The following is an 18629-nucleotide window of genomic DNA, read 5'->3' on the forward strand; positions in this document are numbered from 1 at the left end:
AAAAATTTCTCCCCCTTCCCCTCAGAATTGCACTTTTCTTCTTTCATTGCAATTTCCTGAATCTGAAGCCCACTGACCGGACTCTTAAGCATCTGTCAGCACTTCTTTTACTGAATTTTAAACATCAGAGTAAGTGTTGCGATGGGAGTCCTTGAACCTGCAGGGTTAGTTCATCCTCTGACCTTCACTGTCATTTCTTCATGGAAAGAACAGTCCTCGTTCCTTCATGACCAGCCTGCTCTCTTCCAGAGCCACTTTTGCTGTCAAGATCCTAAGAGAAGACAGTTGAAATGGAGGATTACTCCCTAAAAAGTCCTATGAAAAAATAAAAAATATGCATTTAATGAATAGTTAAAAGAGAAAATGTCTTTATTTGGGGACTTGATAGTATACAGCTAATTAGATGAATATGCTCTCTGACCATCTGCAAGTTAATCTACCAATATCCATAGATAAACATTCTACATACTCCCCTTACTTATGAAACTGCCTTCTATGCCTTCTTTTCAGTGCAAAACTGTATATTTTTTTTCTAAAGTATTTTCAGGACTATTTCTGAATGGTATATAAATGCTGGAAATAAAATATTACATGATTTAGAATGAAAATAATAAATGCTCATGAAGATTAAGTGTTTTAATGTTTTTAAAGTAAAAAGTTTTAAATTTCAGATTAAAAAAAAAAGAGAGAGTTAGCCCTAGGTAACTATTTAGAGTTTTCCCAGTAAACCCAATGGAATAAACTTCATTTTAAATAATATTGAATGGTATTGTTCCTTGTTCTTTAAAAGGTGGAAAAATAGATACAGCTCAAGGATTGAGAAAGACAGTAAGAACTGTTTACCTCTTAATTTCTGTTTATCTTTTTATCTTTATCTGTATGCAAGGTGGTTGAAAACCCCATCCTAAAATCATTACTTAGATGTTTCGTAGTCACCGTGTTGGCTTGGTGTCTGAAATTCTCAGTGAGGTAATCTGTTGATGATACAGATGGGTCTTGAATTTGCAAAGAATCGCTCTGCTTTTGAAAAGATGAATAGCTGTATGATTAACAGGGATTCAGATGTCATCGTTTTTTAACACGTGTCAGTGCATAATATACAGTAAGAGATCTCATTCATTCTCCTTGGTCTTAATCATATGACTGCATCGTCACATTGCCTGTTGAAAAGAAAATTAGTTCCATGATTCTGGAAAGAAATCCTTAATATCTTTTGTCCATATTTCCATACGAAGTCAATCCTGTTTAATTTTTCTGAGTTCTGGAGGGTCAAGTGCCCAGGAATTAACTGTAAACACACATACACACACGGGCAATATGGGACAAGGACAGCTTCTGACTAGCTCAGCCCCATCTAATCATTGCACCCAGACCTGCGCCAAACCATACCTCCTCCTCTTCTCTTGACCTGTACCCCTCGTGGCTGAAGCATCTCTCCCATGTGGCTCATCAGCCCTGGGAAGGCAGGAAGGCAGAAGAGAAGAGAGGGGAAGCCATGTGCTCAGTAGAAAGCACGTGTGAGAGCAAATGAAGAAAACCCAGGCGGCTACCATGGGCTGGAAAGTGGTGGGAACAGTGCCTGGTGTGAGAGCAGCGGGGCTGCCACGGAGACACTGCTCCTTTATAGTTGGGCCGCCTGTTCCTCCTTTCAGTTGAATTGCCTTTTGTGATAATGACCTTCTAAGTGTTGAATTGCTAATCTGCAGTGGCCTGACTTGTTCTTGTAATTAATCTTTGTTTTCAGCTGATTCTACAGGAACGCACTCCCTGTACACGACGTACAAAGACTACGAGCTCATGTTCCACGTGTGCACCATGCTCCCCCACACACCGAACAACCGGCAGCAGGTACAGCCTCCCGCTACTTCCGCAGCACGTGCCAATCCAAGGGCAGCTCTTTGGTGGTATTAGTGTGTTCAGAGTTTGCAAAGAATTGCTAGGGTTTTTTGTTTTTTTTCCTTAAATGACATTAATAATCTTTGACTTATCATTGGGAAGCATTTTGGGTTTAAAGTGATTATTACTGCACAAGTTTCATTGCACTTTTTTCTTACAAAACTTAAATACTCTCCCACACTCACCTGAATTGCTTGCCAAGCAAAACCTTAATGGGAACCAGTGTCAACCGTATTAATTACAATTTGCAAAAAAAGTCGATAAATGTAACCTGAACTTTGATATCTGCATGTGGGTAGATAAGTTACTGTAAGAAAGTATGTTATAACTCACTTGTGGCATTCTTTAATTTTAGGAGTTTGATTATATTTGGGGGCAAACCCAGAGTTAAAGCAAAGTTTGTTTTCATGCTTAAGAAACCTTTGTTTTCCTGATGTCACTTAACTGCACTCCTTTGCTCTAAATTAAAGCACCAAAGACTGCATGGTAGTTGTTCAGTAAGTATTTGTCAAATGAATGAAACTTAATTGTTGCAGAGAACTGGCCTTTCTTTTTATGTGTTTTCTGAGTGCTTGTGAAATTCCATGAAAGTAGTCAAAGGATGCTTCTTTCCGAAGAGGCTACTTGTCCTGTCCCAGGTGGCAAGAACCACCTTAGATCTCACAGCCAGGAGGAGAAGGAGGTCCCCGGCCCCAAGCCTCGTTTGTCCCGTTCGGGGCTGCAGCTCCTGTTTATTCTTCATCTTGTAGTAATTGCTAGATGGGTTTTTTCTTCCTAACACTTGACCTCAGCTCCTTGTCCATCTTGTATATTCTACAGGGTTTTCTAGTAATCTGAGCTCTGCCCACTACCTTCAGAGGATCTATCTTTTGATCACATGTCTGTGTGTTTTTATGAGATGGAGATATAATCCCTAGATCACGTGTATGAATTTGTATACATATATTGTAAACTAAGAGATTTCTAGCTCTTAAAACGTTTATTTGGAATAATGCCATGTGGACTCACTAGATATTCAGTTCAGTTCAGTTCAGTTCAGTTGCTCAGTCGTGTCCGACTCTTTGCGACCCCATGAACTGCAGCACGCCAGGCCTCCCTGTCCATCACCAACCTCCCAGAGTTCACTCAAACTCATGTCTATCGAGTCGGTGATACCATCCAGCCATCTCATCCTCTGTCGTCCCCTTCTCCTCCTGCCCTCAATCCCTCCCAGCATCAGAGTCTTTTCCAATGAGTCAACTCTTCACATGAGGTGGCCAAAGTACTGGAGTTTCAGCTTTAGCGTCATTCCTTCCAAAGAACACCCAGGACTGATCTCCTTTAGAATGGACTGGTTGGATCTCCTTGCAGTCCATGGGACTCTTATTAAGAAGCTCAGTTTAGACCATGCAGTTGTCCTGCAGATACTTACGAATCATCCAGTAATTAAATTCAGGGTGAGTTGCTGCTCAGAAATTTCATAGGGCTTAACTCAAACCCAGAGAACTTGTCAGCACATTAGTAGAAATATAACGAGTGCCTTTGAACCCCACTTACGGAGCGTTTGAACCCCAAGGTCCTGCCAGCTCCCCAGTCTCCTGAGTCACTTAAGAAAAATTACTTATTCACTTGGCTGTGTCAGCTCCTACTCACAGGACTCTTGACCTTCTGTTGCAGCACTCTGGCTCTCTGGTTGTGGCATGCAGGCTCAGTAGTTATGGCCTGTGGGCTTAGTTGCCCCATTGCATGTGGGGTCTTAGTTCCCAGATCAAGGACCCAGCCCCCATCCCTGCATTAACCATAGGGCCACCGGAGAAGCCCCTGGTGGACTCCAGACTGAATCCATCCATTGTTTCTCAGGCGGCAGCCTCTGGAATTCCAAAGCTCATTTCACTTTGCTCTTACAGAGCTCAATACTAGATTCCTCTACCCCATTTTTATTGAACTGGAATTAAAATGGTGGTTTTATGAGTTCTTTATACCTGACTTTCTTTCACTGAAACTATCCCTGAAAGGTCCTACACACAAAAATGTGGATGGAAGCACAGAGGATGGGGAGTGGGATACATGAGTGCTTTCAGTTTCCCAAAAGGGAGATTTAAAAAAAAAAGTCCCTTGCACTGAAACAGTACATCACACACTCTATAGCCTAAAGACTTATTTGGTTCCATTTTCATTTTTCTTTTGTAAGTTGAGTGAGAATCCATGGTATTGAATAAGTTATGCTGATAGATTAGAGATAGAGTATTTTAAAAAAAAAACTGTTTTGCTTTTTTCAGTTGCTTTTATATATATGGAGTACGTATGATCTTATATGTGTTTCATTGGGAAATTTACATATTCAACATAGGTAATCACGTAAAAAGGATGAGAATGTAGGGTGTGGGATAAAAATCATTGGGCTTGCATTCCGAACTTAACCGTGGCCAGTTACTTACCTTGTGGCCTTGGCAAAGATTCTTAGTCTCTCAAGAAATGTGATAATTATATAATGAGGATGGAGAAGGAAATGGCAACCCACTCCAGTACTCTTGCCTGGAGAATCCTGTGGACGGAGGAGCCTGGTGGGCTGCTGTCCATAGGGTCGCACAGAGTCAGACACAACTGAAGCGACTTAGCTGCAGCAGTGGTGTGTAATGAGGTTGTGGTCTAGGTAGCCAGTCGTGGGTGCTTAGAACCTTGTGCTGAGAAGGAAGCAGTCTACACCCAAGCTCAAACAGACAGGATGCTGTATGTTTGCGACACCTTCCAAAGGTTTGGATGTGAGGATTGACACACGTGAGTGTATCTGGACAAAATGATACATAACATCTTCCTCTTGGTGTTAGAATTCTGTGATTCTAGGGCTGTCTTTGAGGCTTCCTCCTAGGTTGGCAAAAAGCTTCAGCAGAAAAATATAGTCGTTAAGAGCAGGAATTTGAGAACCACGTTTCCTAGCTACTATCTTTGTGATCTTAGGTCACAAAAAAATTTTCTATGCTTTATTTTCCTTTATTGCTGAAGACAGATACATTTACCTCTTCTCTTTCCTGAGTATTGTATGCATACAGAGACATGCCTAGAATGCAGAGAGCCGTCAGTTCCCATTTGTGGAATGAATTAATGAATGTTTCTCAGTTGACAGAATCAGAGGAGTTAATAGTATAAAGCACTTAAAATAGTGCCTGGCACAGACTGTGCTCAGTAAATTTGGGGGGTTATTACAATTTATAACTTACGAGAATAGAGGACAAGTATTTCAGATGACTTAATTTGCATTTCATCTTCCTGTTTCCAATCCTAAAGATTTATCATGAAAAGCTAAGGCCTGAATAGCTAAGAAAATGAGGGACTGATTTATCAACAATTTCAGAAAACTATTTTAACTTTGATACTTAATACTTTGCTAATTGTAAGTTGTCATCAGAATATTCTGGTCATAGATCAGTGATGGCTCTGTGCAGTTTTGGAACATGGACTTTTCAGCTTTCTTGTGGGTTGTGCTGCTTTGCCAAATCCTCACCCACCCACCCTGTGCCCATGGAGTGTGTTACTACCAAGGGCGTAAGTGTCTGAAATGACCATCTGGGCTCATGACTGCTCTTCGAGGCCACAGCTTAGCACAGTTAACTGTCTGTACGTGAGCTGTGCCTCTGACGTCAGCCTCATTAACACCATGGTATCTGTGACTATTTAACTGGTCCAGACGCGTCCACATCACATAGAATTTCTTGTGTTTGTTCTTATGATAAATCAAGCTGAAAGCTTATTCCAAGATGTAGTAAAAAGTATTTAGAGAGTTCACCACAGTTGCAGAAGAGTTCAGTCTGACTCTTACAAAGAAAACCTCGCCAGACTTGGGAAGTGATGAGGAAGCCCGTTCCTGAATGTTTTCCCTCTTCAGTGAAATCCCCCAGGTCTGTTTGGCAGGCAGTCCGCTTTTCCCAGCACTGTCTCCCCTGGGTGCTTGTTCCCCTCCCACTTGTCCTGTAGATAAACCATAGTTAAGCTATCCTGGGGTGTTATCGGTGGAAAGATCCCCACAAGTTAGCTCAAAACATCACTTTAGCAGAGAAACCTTTTTCTTCAAGCTAAGTATATAAAACAGATAAAGGTAGCGTGGTCCTGGCACAGAGTAAGCCTCCTTTTTTTTTTTTTTTTTTTTTTTTTTTTTTTTTTAAATGTTAGAACTGCTCTGTTTGGAAGGGGTATCTGAGATCCATGGAGGTCCCTAAGGAAAAAGACCAAACTCCTGGGTTTCTGAGATTCCATCTGAAGAATCCTGGTCTTTTTCTAGGGATGGACTTGACATCTACAGAAGTAATAGGGACAGAGCTTCTTAGGCTGGAACCCCTTCACCATATAACTTGGGCAAATGGTCAGTTTGTGTACGTACTTCTAAGTCCCTCATTGGTAGGCTGAGGAAGTGAAATGAAAGTGTTAGTCGCTCAGTCGTGCCCTGCTCTTTCGTGACCCCATGGTCTGTAGCCTGCCAGGCTCCTCTGTCCATGGAATTCTCCAGGCAACAGTGCTGGAATGAGTTGCCATTTCCTCCTCCAGAGATCTTCCCAACCCAGGGATCGAACCCAGGTCTCCTGCATTGCGGGCAGATTTCTTTACTGTCTGAGCCACCAGGGAAGCTGAGGAACCATTCAGCTTCATTAAGTTCTTCATTAAGTTCCACTGCATTAAGTTCTATACAAGCAGGTCCTGACTGCTCTTGGATTCACCTATAAATAGGCATCTAGACTATTTTGGAAGCATAAGGTGCTTATTCAGCTTTTCATGATTAGCTTTATTCCCAGGCCAGAAAAAGGGATATATACTTACACAGTAAGAATTACTGCTTTTTGAGTAGGCTGGCACTACTCATTTTCAGAAGAGAAATAGTTGTATCTTCATAATCCTTTCTTATCTTCACTTTGTTATTAAATCATTAAAAATCCACATTCATGGTTTGTTTCTCCATTTCCAGAATATTCAGCTTTGCTTAACTGGTTTGTACATTTATTCTTGTCATTGTTAAAATATTGTATGTAATATTTTTACATTCGTTATATGGTGAATCAGCAAATGCATCTTTGAAGTGGTGATTAAATTTGGTATCTTCTTGCTCATCTGAGATCAGAGTGGTTAATTGTGGTCACTTTTCTGTGGAAGTGAAAAGGCAAGGTTTTCCTTCTTTAAGTATAGATCCTCTGTATTGATGTGGTAACGTGTGTGAGTTTTCCCTCTCTACCTTATTACTCAGACTACTATTTCATGTTCACTTTTTCCGTTTCATTATACAGGAAGCTCTATAGATGTCTCTTAAAAACGAAAGTGAAGTTCTAACCACTGGTGTGTGCTTTATTGAGTATAGAGTATATGGGTGAGGGCAATGCTTGCATGCATGTGTGGTGTGTATGTTCTGTGTGCACTGTGCAAAATTAAGGGAGTCTCTGGAGGAGGAGAAGCTAGCCCTGCATATAAAGAGGAGACACTTCTAAGAAAAACATTTGGTGGCACTGGGTCTAAGTTGCAGCATGAGGAGTCCTCAGTTTCATTACAGCGTGTGGGATCTCTAGTTGCAGCATGTGGGATCTAGTTTACAACTAGGGGGTGGAACTTCCCCACACCCGCAGCTGCACTGGAAATGCGGAGTCTTAGGCACTGGACTGCCAGGGAAGTCCCAAGGGCAGACACTTTCTAAGCAGAGTTAGCAAACACAAGGTGCCTACTGCAGCGACTAGCAACAGGCAGCTCTCTAGAAGGGGGTTGTGACCAGTCAGACTGTGGGAAGGATCAGGCCAGATCGGTCTTCATCAGCCCTGCTCATCCTGCCAGACTTTCTCAGACACCTGAAGGACTGAGATACAGAATTTATGATTGTTGTTTTGAATGGAAATATATTTCATATTTTGCTCACTTCTGCACTCATCTCTTTGAATTTCAGAGCTTGTAATCATTAAACATGCAGTTTTCTCTTTGAAATCATGCTCATTTTCACCTGTTTGCTTTTTAAGACAAAAAAGTCTCTCTGGAGATCTGCCTTCTCCAGTTTCAAATTAAGCATTCACATCACTGACGTTTAGAGGTGTTTTCTGAACCACATCTCACCTACTTTCTCTTTCTTATATAGGTGTAGCCTCTTCTCCCCTTTCTTCCAAAATTAGGTGTAGCGTGTTTTGTTTTGCTTTGTTTTCCTATCTTGCTAGGTTTTTTAAATAAGAATGTAACAGATGAACCTATTTGGACAGAGGCTAGTAGATCTCACCAGGTTCAACCTTATGCCATTCTTGATGTATACGAGATTGCCTGGGAATTGCTTGCTTTCACTTGCTTCTGGTTGTTGCACCAGGTTAAAACTGGACCTGTGAAACTCTGAAATTTGTTTAAGGAATTGGAAATTTGAACCCACGTGTTGCTATTTCTGTAGCATCTATATGCTTTTTCATCATGCAATTGGGTGAAGAATCATATTTTCACTTCCCTTGTCATAACAAGAGCTTATTCCTATCTCACAGCTTGAATCCAATGTTGGGAATTTAGCAGAACTGACTATGCAAATCTAATATAATATTTATTAACTCACTTTTTCCGTTGAAGACACTAAGTTGGCAGTCTTGGTGCCGAACAAGTGTTAGGAGCTTCTTATGTCTAGAAAGGCCTAGAAGACGTCATCATTTCTTAATTCCTGAAATAGTGTCAGGGACCTCTTAGTGACTAGCAGCTTGCCTTCCTGTGTGGACCACTGTGGTCTGTGCAGGCTGCCACGCCCTTTCCCTTCCACTTCGGGAGTCCATTCTACAGAGTTTCATTGACCAGTTACAACAGGATACAACTAACTACAAAAGAGAACCCTTACCTTTACATAAGAAATCCTTACCTGTATAAGTAATAAGTTATATAAATAACCTATTACTTAGGTTATTTAATGTCCGACAATGAGTAATGTTTCTGAGAACTTGTCAGATGTATTACTTTAGTCTCTGAAGAGACTCAGGTATCCTGTTAATGGGCCAGGTGTTCATTTTCTTGCACTATTCTCTACAAAGAGCTTGAGATGTTATTTTCCTCTTCTTAATGAATCTCTGTGTTCCCCACCCCGACTTTTTCTACAAAATGCATTCTGTGATCATGGTTAAATTAACCAGAATTTAAAAAATATTTCTAGCCCATTTTACAAAGCATAAGAATACATTTTTAGTGGTAACAATCCGCCTACCATTCCAGGAGATGTAAGAGGTGAGGGTTCCATCCCTGGGTCGGGAAGATCCCCTGGAGGAGGACATGGCAACCTACTCCAGTGTTCCTAGGAGAATCCCATGGACAGAGGAGCCTGGCGGGCTACAGTCCATGGGGTCGTAAAGTCAGACACGACTCTAAGCGTCAGCACAGCCCATTTTACGAAGCAAAAGAATATGTTTAAAAAGACACAAAAGCAGACTGGCATGTTATCAAAATAAGTAGCCTTAAATTTTCCTTTAACTTGGGCATTAAATTTTGTGCTTCCCGAAGTGAAGTGTGGGATTGGACCCAACATCTTCCTTCAGGAGGGAGAGAAATGGGTAGGAATAGCTACCTACACTTCACTCAGTAATGCGCCAGACCACCCTGCAAGATTGGCCCGGAGGGTGGTCACTCGGGAAGAGGGGCACAGAGTCCCCTGTGTGGCCTTGGCCACCTATCTTCTCACCAGTCTGAGAATTCCTGTGTTTTGAGGAAAGTACAGCATAAGCCACTGTATCTGTGCTCAGTGAATACACTGAAGACATTGTGAGATATTTTTATTTTTTCAAACTTTTCATTTGTTCCTGAATTTTCTAGTCCTATTACAGTACATGTAAATGATATATTTCCGTTTATCGGGGATATGAAGAAAGAATATCGTAGCCTTGTACTATTTTCAGCTTGTCGTGGTGTTTGTTTTACTTTTTTAATTTAAAAAGTTTTAAGATATTTATTTATTTGCTTGCTCATTTGGCCACCTCGGGCCTTAGATGCAGCTCGAGGATTCGTTGCTGCAGCATGAGGATTCGTCATCGCATCTTTCCGGACCGTTCGCTGGGGTGCTTGAGCTCTCTCTAGTGGTGCCGTGAGGGCTTAGTTGCTCTGTGGCATCATGTGGGATCTTAGTTCCCCAACCAGGGGTGAAACCCATGTCCCCTGCATTGCAAGGCGGATTCTTAACCAATGGACCGGCGGAGAAGTCCTCATTTTATTTATTCTATTCTATTTTTTTGGCTGCACCACTTAGCATGTGGGATCTTAATTCCACGACCAGGGGTCAAACCCGAGCCCCCTGCAGTGGAAATGCAGAGTCCTAACCACTGGACTGCCAGGGCGTCCCACGGTGCTTGTTTAAGATATATGTCCGTGCCTGCTTTTCTTTTCCTTCCATGAAATGTTTATTGTAGTTAACATCTGCGTCCATGATTGAATGGGTAAATAACACAGTGAATATACGACTAGTTTGCTACTGATTTTTTTACATGCTTCTGAAGTGGCACCTCATACTTAAATATCCAACAAACATTTTTGAAACGGCAGATGGCTCATTAATGGATATTAATATATCTTTCAACACTTCACTTGGGCGGTAAAACGATTTTCGTGTGTTTATAACTTTAACCATGGGGATTTAAATAGGAATTTTCTAGCATAAGAATCAGCAATTTAACTGGCAAGCAGTGAATTCTGGAAGAATGGACATTTCGTTCCCACTTTTCCAGGCCTTTTATCATGCTAAATCACAAGTCAGGGGCCTGACAATGAAATCGTTTTTGTATCTGGGTTTAAAAGGTTTTAAAAGTCAAACTTAATGCTCTTTACACTGAAGTATGTTCTGTAGGTGCCAAATAAATTTGAACACAAGCTTGTTGCCTTTGTTATTGCTCATAAAGAGAGATTTACTACCTGAGATTACCCTGTTCCTGCAGTGACATCACCGACTCCTGTAAAGATTACTGCCTCTATGAAAACCGAGGATCACAGGCCCTGTGAGCACAGATCCTAGTGGCTTTAGGTGCATGAGCTTATGGGGTGTATGGGTTTATCAGCGTGGATTCAGAGTGTTCAGTGTGTTACTGTGCAGTGTTGTGTGGCTGTGATTGTGTATTTGTATCATTTGTTTATTCATATTGGGTAGGGGGTGTCTGCTGTGTCCTGGGCAGGCCGTTAGATCCCAGGAAACCAGAACCCAGTCAGACACGTCTCCTGCCCTCCTGATGATTATGACCTGAAACAGGAGAAGTAAGCCAAGACTTAAAAGAGGACAAGAAAGCTAATGTGGTTGCCCTGAGCTTGGCGTGTGGCTGCAGGGCATGCACAGTGTTGCCAAGAACATTTTTCCTGGTGTTGTGGTAGCTCAGACCCGCATGGTCTAGGAGAGACTTGGGGTGAAGGGGGTGTTCTTGGCAGAAGGAACGTCTCAAGTAAAAATGTTCAGTGTTACCGCTATGGGGTTCCATCTCTTCTGCTGTAGATGTCATTTATTGGGCTTTCCAGGTGGATTCTGTGTTTCCAACATGCATTTTAAAAAGGCCAGATTTCAGTTAGTTAGTTTGAAAATATTAGCCACCAAAATAACAGCCTTCTGTACTGGTTTTAAATTTTTATATATGCACTTATGGCTGAGCAGGGAGAATCCCAGGGATGGGGGAGCCTGGTGGGCTGCCGTCTGTGGGGTCACACAGAGTCGGACATGACGGAAGCGGTTTAGCTTAGCTTAGGGTCTGTGTCGCTGCACAGGCGTTCTCCAGCTGTGGTGAGCGGGCTCTGCTCTCTAGTTGCAGCCTTCTCACCGGGAGGGCTTCTCTTGCGCAGCATGGGCTCTTGGGCGCCCGCGCTTCTGCCGTTGCAGCATGTGGGCTCAGTAGCTGTGGCTGCTGGGCTCTAGAGCATAGCTCAATAACTGTGGCACATGGGCTTAGTTGTCATACAGCACGTGGGATCCTCCCGGATCGGGGATTGAACCTGTGCCTCCCGCACCGGCAGGCAGATTCTTTAGCACGGAGCCACCAGGGAAGCCCCAGCCATCTGTATTTTTGTCGCAGACATGCACTTGTCTGTGGAAGCATGGACACAACTACGCCCCTGAGGCAAAAAGTGGAAGACTTGGAACCACTATACCTTCCCTTGGATGCCATGCCATCTCCTGCCTTTAAGTTGCAGAACTTAAGCCACAAATCTCCTTAGAGCGATTTTGGCTCTAAATGGGCTTTTATTTCAGGGTTTAAAAAAAATGATAAAGATGAAAAGGAGGGAAAATGACAGTCACATTTTAAAGTAAAAGATGAACTTAAGTATTGAGGCTTTTCTCTTCATCAGTCTTGGAAGCGTGGCCACATCGAGGAAGCTGAACTTCCTAAGAACATCTCTGCTTCTCTAAAACAAACCCCTTGAAATTGAAAGCTGAGTGCATTGTATATACTTACATATCTTGTTTTTACAGAAAACCTTGTCTATAACTGTGTGTGTGTGTGTTCACTTCCCTGACCACAGCTCCTGAGGAAAAGGCATATAGGAAATGACATCGTGACCATTGTCTTCCAAGAGCCTGGAGCACTTCCTTTTACTCCAAAAAGCATCCGGTCCCACTTTCAACACGTCTTCGTCATCGTCAAAGTGCATAATCCATGTACGGAAAACGTGTGCTACAGGTGAGTCAGCCGCCCCTGGCGCTCCGTGCTCCCAGAGTTGTTCCAACAGGTCCTCTTTTCCCAAAATATCTTTGTTGTCCAATTATTCTTTCTCAGCCCCTAATTATCCTTTGATATTTTTTTTTCTCCCTAATTACATTTCTCATGGTTACCATTCAGGTACTTTCTGTAAGTACCTTCTTCCCATTTTGAAACAGTGAAATTCCCAGCAGTTCATGAGTGTAGGTGACACCTTTCCTCAGCATTCAGGACATCATCCAGCCCTGCCAGCGCCATCGCTTGGTGGATAGCAGCCCCAGAGGTGGATGATGCGGCCTCATGAGCGCTTCCCTGAATGAAACATATGGTGATGACGCAGTATCTCTACTTGTCCAAGGTCTTGGAAACACTCACACTTGTGGGGCTCTCAAGATGGGCGTTTGATGCTTTGGTGCTTTCAAAAGGCCAGCCAGGCACCCAAGAATCGCAGGCCAGTCTGGCGGGGCCTGCCTTTCCTTCACCCCTGCTCTTCTCCGGGAAGCGGCCGTCTAGTGGGATGCTGTTGGAAGAGTGGGTCTCTGACCTGAGTGAGGGTCCAGATCTCCTGCCAGGTTTAGAGCTTAGCTTATTTTTGTGTGTCAGTTGCTCAGTTGTGCCCGACTCTTTGCAACCCCGTGGACTGTAGCGCACCAGGCTCCTCTCTCCGTGGGATTCTCCAGGCAAGAGCACTGGAGTGAGTTGCCATTTTCTTCTCTGGGGGATCTTCCCGACCCAGGGATCAAACCCAGGTCTCCTGCATTGCAGGCAGATTCTTTGCCATCTGAGCTTTAGGGAAGTCCTTATTTTGGGGGCCATTCAATTCCTTCTCTGAAAACTAAGGATAACAGTATTGACTTCAGTGTGTAGTTAAGAAGAATGAATGCTCAGATTTCAGTTAGTTTTTTTTTAAAGAAGTGATATTTGAAAAAAAAAGACATCTAGCCTGTATAAAGGACATGTGCTTAGTTGCTCAGTCATGTCCAATTCTTTGTGACCCCATAGGCTGTAGCCCGCCAGGCTCCGCTGTCCATGGGGACTCTCCAGGCAAGAATACTGGAGTGGGTAGCCATGCTCTCCTCTAGGGGATCTTCCCAACCCAGGGATTGAACCTATGTCTCCTGCATTGCACACGGATTCTTTACCATCTGAGCCACCAGGGACGATATGCCTAAATCCAATAACGTTAGTGCAAACATGCTCATTTGGCTTATTCTTCTGGGATCTCCCCCATGAATGGTAATTATGAGGAATCATCTTAAATGAACTTCCCTAATGGATTGGAAACATGAGCCTAGGGCGTTCTTGTATTTGGTGTTATTTTATCTGCTGCTATTTTTAGGTCAAATGGGGTATTTTTAATTACTTTCTATTTTTAGTTTATTCTTCTATCATGAGGTGGTTGATTAGCACAAAAAAATCTTAAAAGATAAGTAATACCTTTTCATTTTTATTTCTTTAGAGCTTTCTGGGTTTAATTAGATTACGGGGGGGGTGCCTTTGATATAGATCTTGCTTATAAACAAAGCAGCTTGCATTATGTTTTCTGTGGTGAAAGACAGTGTATACAAATGGTTCAAAGACAGGGTCATTGCCTTTTGAGAAACCACACGTTATTGCTAAGTTATCATTTACTAATGAGGTTCAAGTGTAAAGCAGCAGAATGCTTCAGGGTTTTAAAAGTGGCTTATAAACATTCATGGGCTTCCCATGTGGCTCAGTGGTAAAGAACCTGCCTGCCAATGCAGGAGACATGGTTTCAGTCCCTGGGTCGGGAAGATCCCCTGGAGGAGGAAACGGCAACCCACTCCAGTATTCTTGCCTGGAAAATCCCCTGGACAGAGGAGCCTGGTGGGCTACAGTCCACTGGGTCACAAAGAGCCGAACATGAGTGAACATATACACACACGGCGGAGTTTGCTTGTCTGTCCCAAAGACAGGCAGTCCTTCCCTGTCCTTTCATACTAGCTGAGGCCCCGCCCAGACTGTCTTCTGTCTTACAGCTCAGTTTCCCAGAAACAATTAACTCTGTACAGGGTGTGCAGGTTGCAGCAAAGGTGGGAGATCCCTGGGGACTTCGATCTATTTAGAGTCTCACCAGCTGCATCCCAGAAGATTTCACACCTGCTTTCATTTCTTAACTCACTTCTTCCAGGGTTTTCTACGGTGAAGAAAGTGAAGCATAGATGACTTCCTTTATTTATCTCGACACAGAAAATATCAGCCTGGGCAGATGTGGGGTTGGCTCTCCTCGGTCGGCAGACGCTGCTCAGTTGTTGGGGAGTAGATACTGGAGGGTTCATTCATTCACTCACTCCAGTCTTTCATCTGCTAATTTATTAATTAACTCTTATTCCAAAACAGATTTGAGGCAGTGAAAGCTTCTGTCTGATACAGGGGAGCATTATTGGTTTTCCCATATTAAAATGATTGCTATCACTCTATGTTTGAAATATCGTAAAAGGTTGTTTCCATAAAATCTTCATTTAGACTTCCAAAATGTGATCAAGTGAGCATTTCCTTCAAAAAAAAGGGACATTCAGAAATTTGGGCTCTGTAAGGATGGTCCCTGTGCCCAGTGGCGCGCCAGCAGGGCAGATCTCACTGTCAGCTGTTGGAGGGTCACTGACTCTCAGTGGTGACCAGCCACAGAATCGAAAGAGCACCAACCTGGCTGCGCACCCATCGCCCCTGCCTTAGTCAGCTCGCAGTCATGGTGCAAACCAAAGAACTGGTAGTTTATACGGCAGACATTTATTTCTCGCAGTTCTGGAGGCTGGACGTCCAGCGCCACGGTGTTGGCGGGTTTGGTTCTCCCTGAGGCCTCTCTCTTGCCTTGCAGATGGGCGTCTTCCTCCTGTGTGTTCACGTGGTCTCTGTTCTGTGTGTCTGCATCTCTGGTTGTCTTTCTGTGTGTTCATGTTTCATTTTATAAGGACACTTGTTAGATTGGATTAGGGCCCTCTGTCATGATCTCATTTTGACTTAACTATCTCTTCAAAGAAAAGACCCAGCCTCCAAACACAGCCACTTTCCCAGTTACTGGGGTTTTGGCCTTCAGCATACAAATTTTGAAGGGAGGCTACTCAGCCTGTAGCTCCCCTCCCCTGCACCTACTAAATTTGGAAGTTTTGCTTAAAAACAAAGAAAAACTTGATATCCGGAGGTGTGGGAAAGAAGAGGCGGTGAAGTAGATGGCTTCAGTTGAAGGTGTGCTCAGCAGTTACACTTCTGAAGGTAACTCTTATGGCATCGCAGTTCAATTTGTTTCTCCGTTTCCTCCCTCAGCGTTGGAGTTTCTAGGTCGAAGGATGTGCCACCATTTGGCCCACCAATTCCCAAAGGTGTCACTTTCCCCAAGTCGGCAGTATTTCGGGACTTCCTTTTAGCGAAAGTCATCAACGCAGAAAACGCAGCCCACAAATCGGAGAAGTTTCGAGCGATGGCCACTCGGACGAGGCAGGAGTACTTGAAGGACCTGGCGGAGAACTTTGTCACAACTGCCACCGTGGATACCTCCGCGAAATTCAGCTTCATCACTCTGGGCGCCAAGAAGAAGGAGAAGGTGAAGCCCAGGAAGGATGCCCACCTGTTCAGTGTGGGGGCCATCATGTGGCACGTCGTGGCGAGAGACTTTGGCCAGTCTGCGGACATCGAGTGTCTCCTTGGGGTTTCCAATGAGTTCATAATGCTGATCGAGAAGGATTCCAAGAACGTGGTCTTTAACTGTTCCTGCAGGGATGTCATTGGGTGGACATCTGGGTTAATGAGTATCAAGGTGTTTTATGAACGAGGAGAATGCATCCTTCTGTCCTCAGTGGACAGCTGTGCTGAAGACATCAGGGAGATTGTCCAGCGCCTGGGCGTAAGTACAGGTTTTGTTTTTCTACCGCCCTTAGGCCTTCAACTTCCTATTCATAGCTTCCGCTGTGGAAGTTCCACCCCAGATGTGTTACCTGGGGAACGAAGTACTTTTCCTCATGGGTAGAGCTGATTTTAAACACTGTCCTTGTGAGCGGTTACTGAATCCATGAATGGTGGAGAAGCATCCATTAGCAGTTGATCAGAAATGAAAGTGAAGCCAGCTTTCCAAAGGGAGCATTGGGCCTTATTTTTATAGTGGTTGAAGGAAGGACAGGAGAACTGACGAGATGTTGTGTGTGTGTAGAGACCTGCATGACAGTATCTTACCCGGAGGAGGTTAATAGGCATAGCATCACCATTGACCATATTGATGGTCAGAGTAAGCCCTATTTGCCCCTTCAACTCTGTGCGTTTTTATGCAGTATTTCTGTTTCATCTACCAGATTAAATATGTTATTAATCTTGCAGCCAGTTTCTTGCAGAGGTTTTATAGAATTACCTAGTAAGTTAGAAAGATTTAAAAGAAAAAGTCATGAAGGAGATTGTTATTTGCAGTACAAAGCAAAACCCTTCAGTGATGTCCATGGTATTTAGCCGTTGTATTTATAATTCTTAGTATAACAAGGGAAGATACAGATTTTAGTTTGAGTACATACAATAGAATTATAAGAATAAATCAAATAAAAGAACAAAATATGATTTGACGAAAGAATTTTTCATGTGTAAATCTTCCCCCAAGGGGATGTGTATCTGATTCATTAGAAAAAATTTAGTCAGTTATGGATCATGAGAAAAAGGAGAAATTATACCCATTTCCTGCCCCCTTTCCTGCCACCAAATACAAATTTTTTGTTATTCCAGACCACATAGAAGAGACAATGCAATCAAGGCGGTGTCTGCTGGCTTTGGAGAAATAACGTTGTTATTTGCAGGCACTCTTTACAGGAAGGGCCTCAGAGTGTTCAGCAGTATTGAAGGCGTATGTGGACAAACTGTGATGTGATTTGGGGATGATTAAGTATGTGATCAGTTTATGTATCTGGAGAATTGAATTATCTGGTGAGTCTCAGGACACGTGCTTTCAGTAATCCTGGAAATACTTCTTTTTCAGAGACCCACTGAGTCATTATAACCTGTACTCTGGAAAATACAACACAAACACATGTCCCTTCACCAACCAGCAAAATGCACGTCCCAGAGGGTCTGATACATTCACTATTCCAAGGACCCCATTGTACCATCTTTCTAGAAAAGTGACTGTGTGACTAAGCTGCCTGATAGCTGGAATATATTTGAGGAAATATTGAGTTAACCGAAAAGTTCCTTTGGGTTTTTCCATTAGATATTGCAGAAAAACCTGAACGAACTTTTTGGCCAATGCAATATGCTGTATCTAGGATGACTTATAATGGGAGATGGTAGAAATAAACCAACCCAAAGACCGCTGGGGGCTTAGAACATAAGGCTGGTGCCAGGCAGGAGACAGAGAAATGGAAAGGAAGAGGATGAAGCTGTCATAGCAGAGAGATTAGGAAGGGGCACTGTGGGACAGGTGGTGAACTCTGCATTTTCTAGTGGTGAAAACAGAAGTGCCTGTTACGCAGGTAAAGACACAGGTGGGAAATGAGAACTCCTGCCTAAAGGGACAAGCAGGGCCGGTCACTCTCCAAAGAGCCCAGGCTTGGTTGAATGCTCTGCTGTTGCCATCTTGAAACTCAGAAAGTTTTGTCGAAGGGGCCATACATTTTTATTTTGTACCAGATTTCACAGATTGTGTAGCCAGTCCCAGGTACATAGGTAGGAGGCCACCATGTGATTATTGATCATGTAATTATGTGAGGAACTCCAAGTCAGTGGAGAGCATGATCCTTCAGCCTTTGTAAATGTTAAGGAGCAAGGAACAGAAGGGAGAACGAAACTGCAAAAAGTAGGGGACGTGGCGGGTGGTTGGAAGAAATAAGAGGAAGAGACGACACGTAGGACTTGGGAAAAGCTTGGCCTTTCACTCTTCTACCTGATATGGATGCTAAATTTCAGCTGAGAGTTATGTTCCTATTGGAAAGAAGGCCGGGCACATGTCCTCTGTGACCTTTTGGTCAGCGAGCTTAGTTGAAACAAAGCTGAAAAAAGAAGTGAAAGAAAAATGTGTTCAAGTTGTATATATTACCAAAGTACTTGTTCAACAATTCTGAATTACTTCAGTTCATAGCTTTGGAAACTTCAGTCTTTCAAAACGTCACCACTAAGACCGAC

General features: G+C 43.1%; 1 protein-coding gene across 6 annotated transcripts in view; it reads left to right on the forward strand.

The window, feature by feature from the left end:
* The window catches only part of SIPA1L2 (signal induced proliferation associated 1 like 2), a 135418-nt gene that overhangs the window by 52570 nt on the left and 64219 nt on the right, over nucleotides 1-18629 (forward strand). For all 6 annotated transcript variants that reach the window (XR_008199332.1, XM_052639382.1, XM_052639385.1 and 3 more), the window contains exons 6-8: nucleotides 1745-1848; nucleotides 12340-12497; nucleotides 15801-16377. Coding sequence is in view for 5 of the 6 variants with exons in the window: in XM_052639382.1 (XP_052495342.1) it covers nucleotides 1745-1848; nucleotides 12340-12497; nucleotides 15801-16377 (839 nt within the window). In the remaining variant the exon portion in view is untranslated. The remainder of the gene's footprint in view (nucleotides 1-1744; nucleotides 1849-12339; nucleotides 12498-15800; nucleotides 16378-18629) is intronic.

This window comes from Budorcas taxicolor, chromosome 5 (genome assembly GCF_023091745.1).
Source record: "Budorcas taxicolor isolate Tak-1 chromosome 5, Takin1.1, whole genome shotgun sequence".
NCBI lineage: Eukaryota > Metazoa > Chordata > Mammalia > Artiodactyla > Bovidae > Budorcas > Budorcas taxicolor.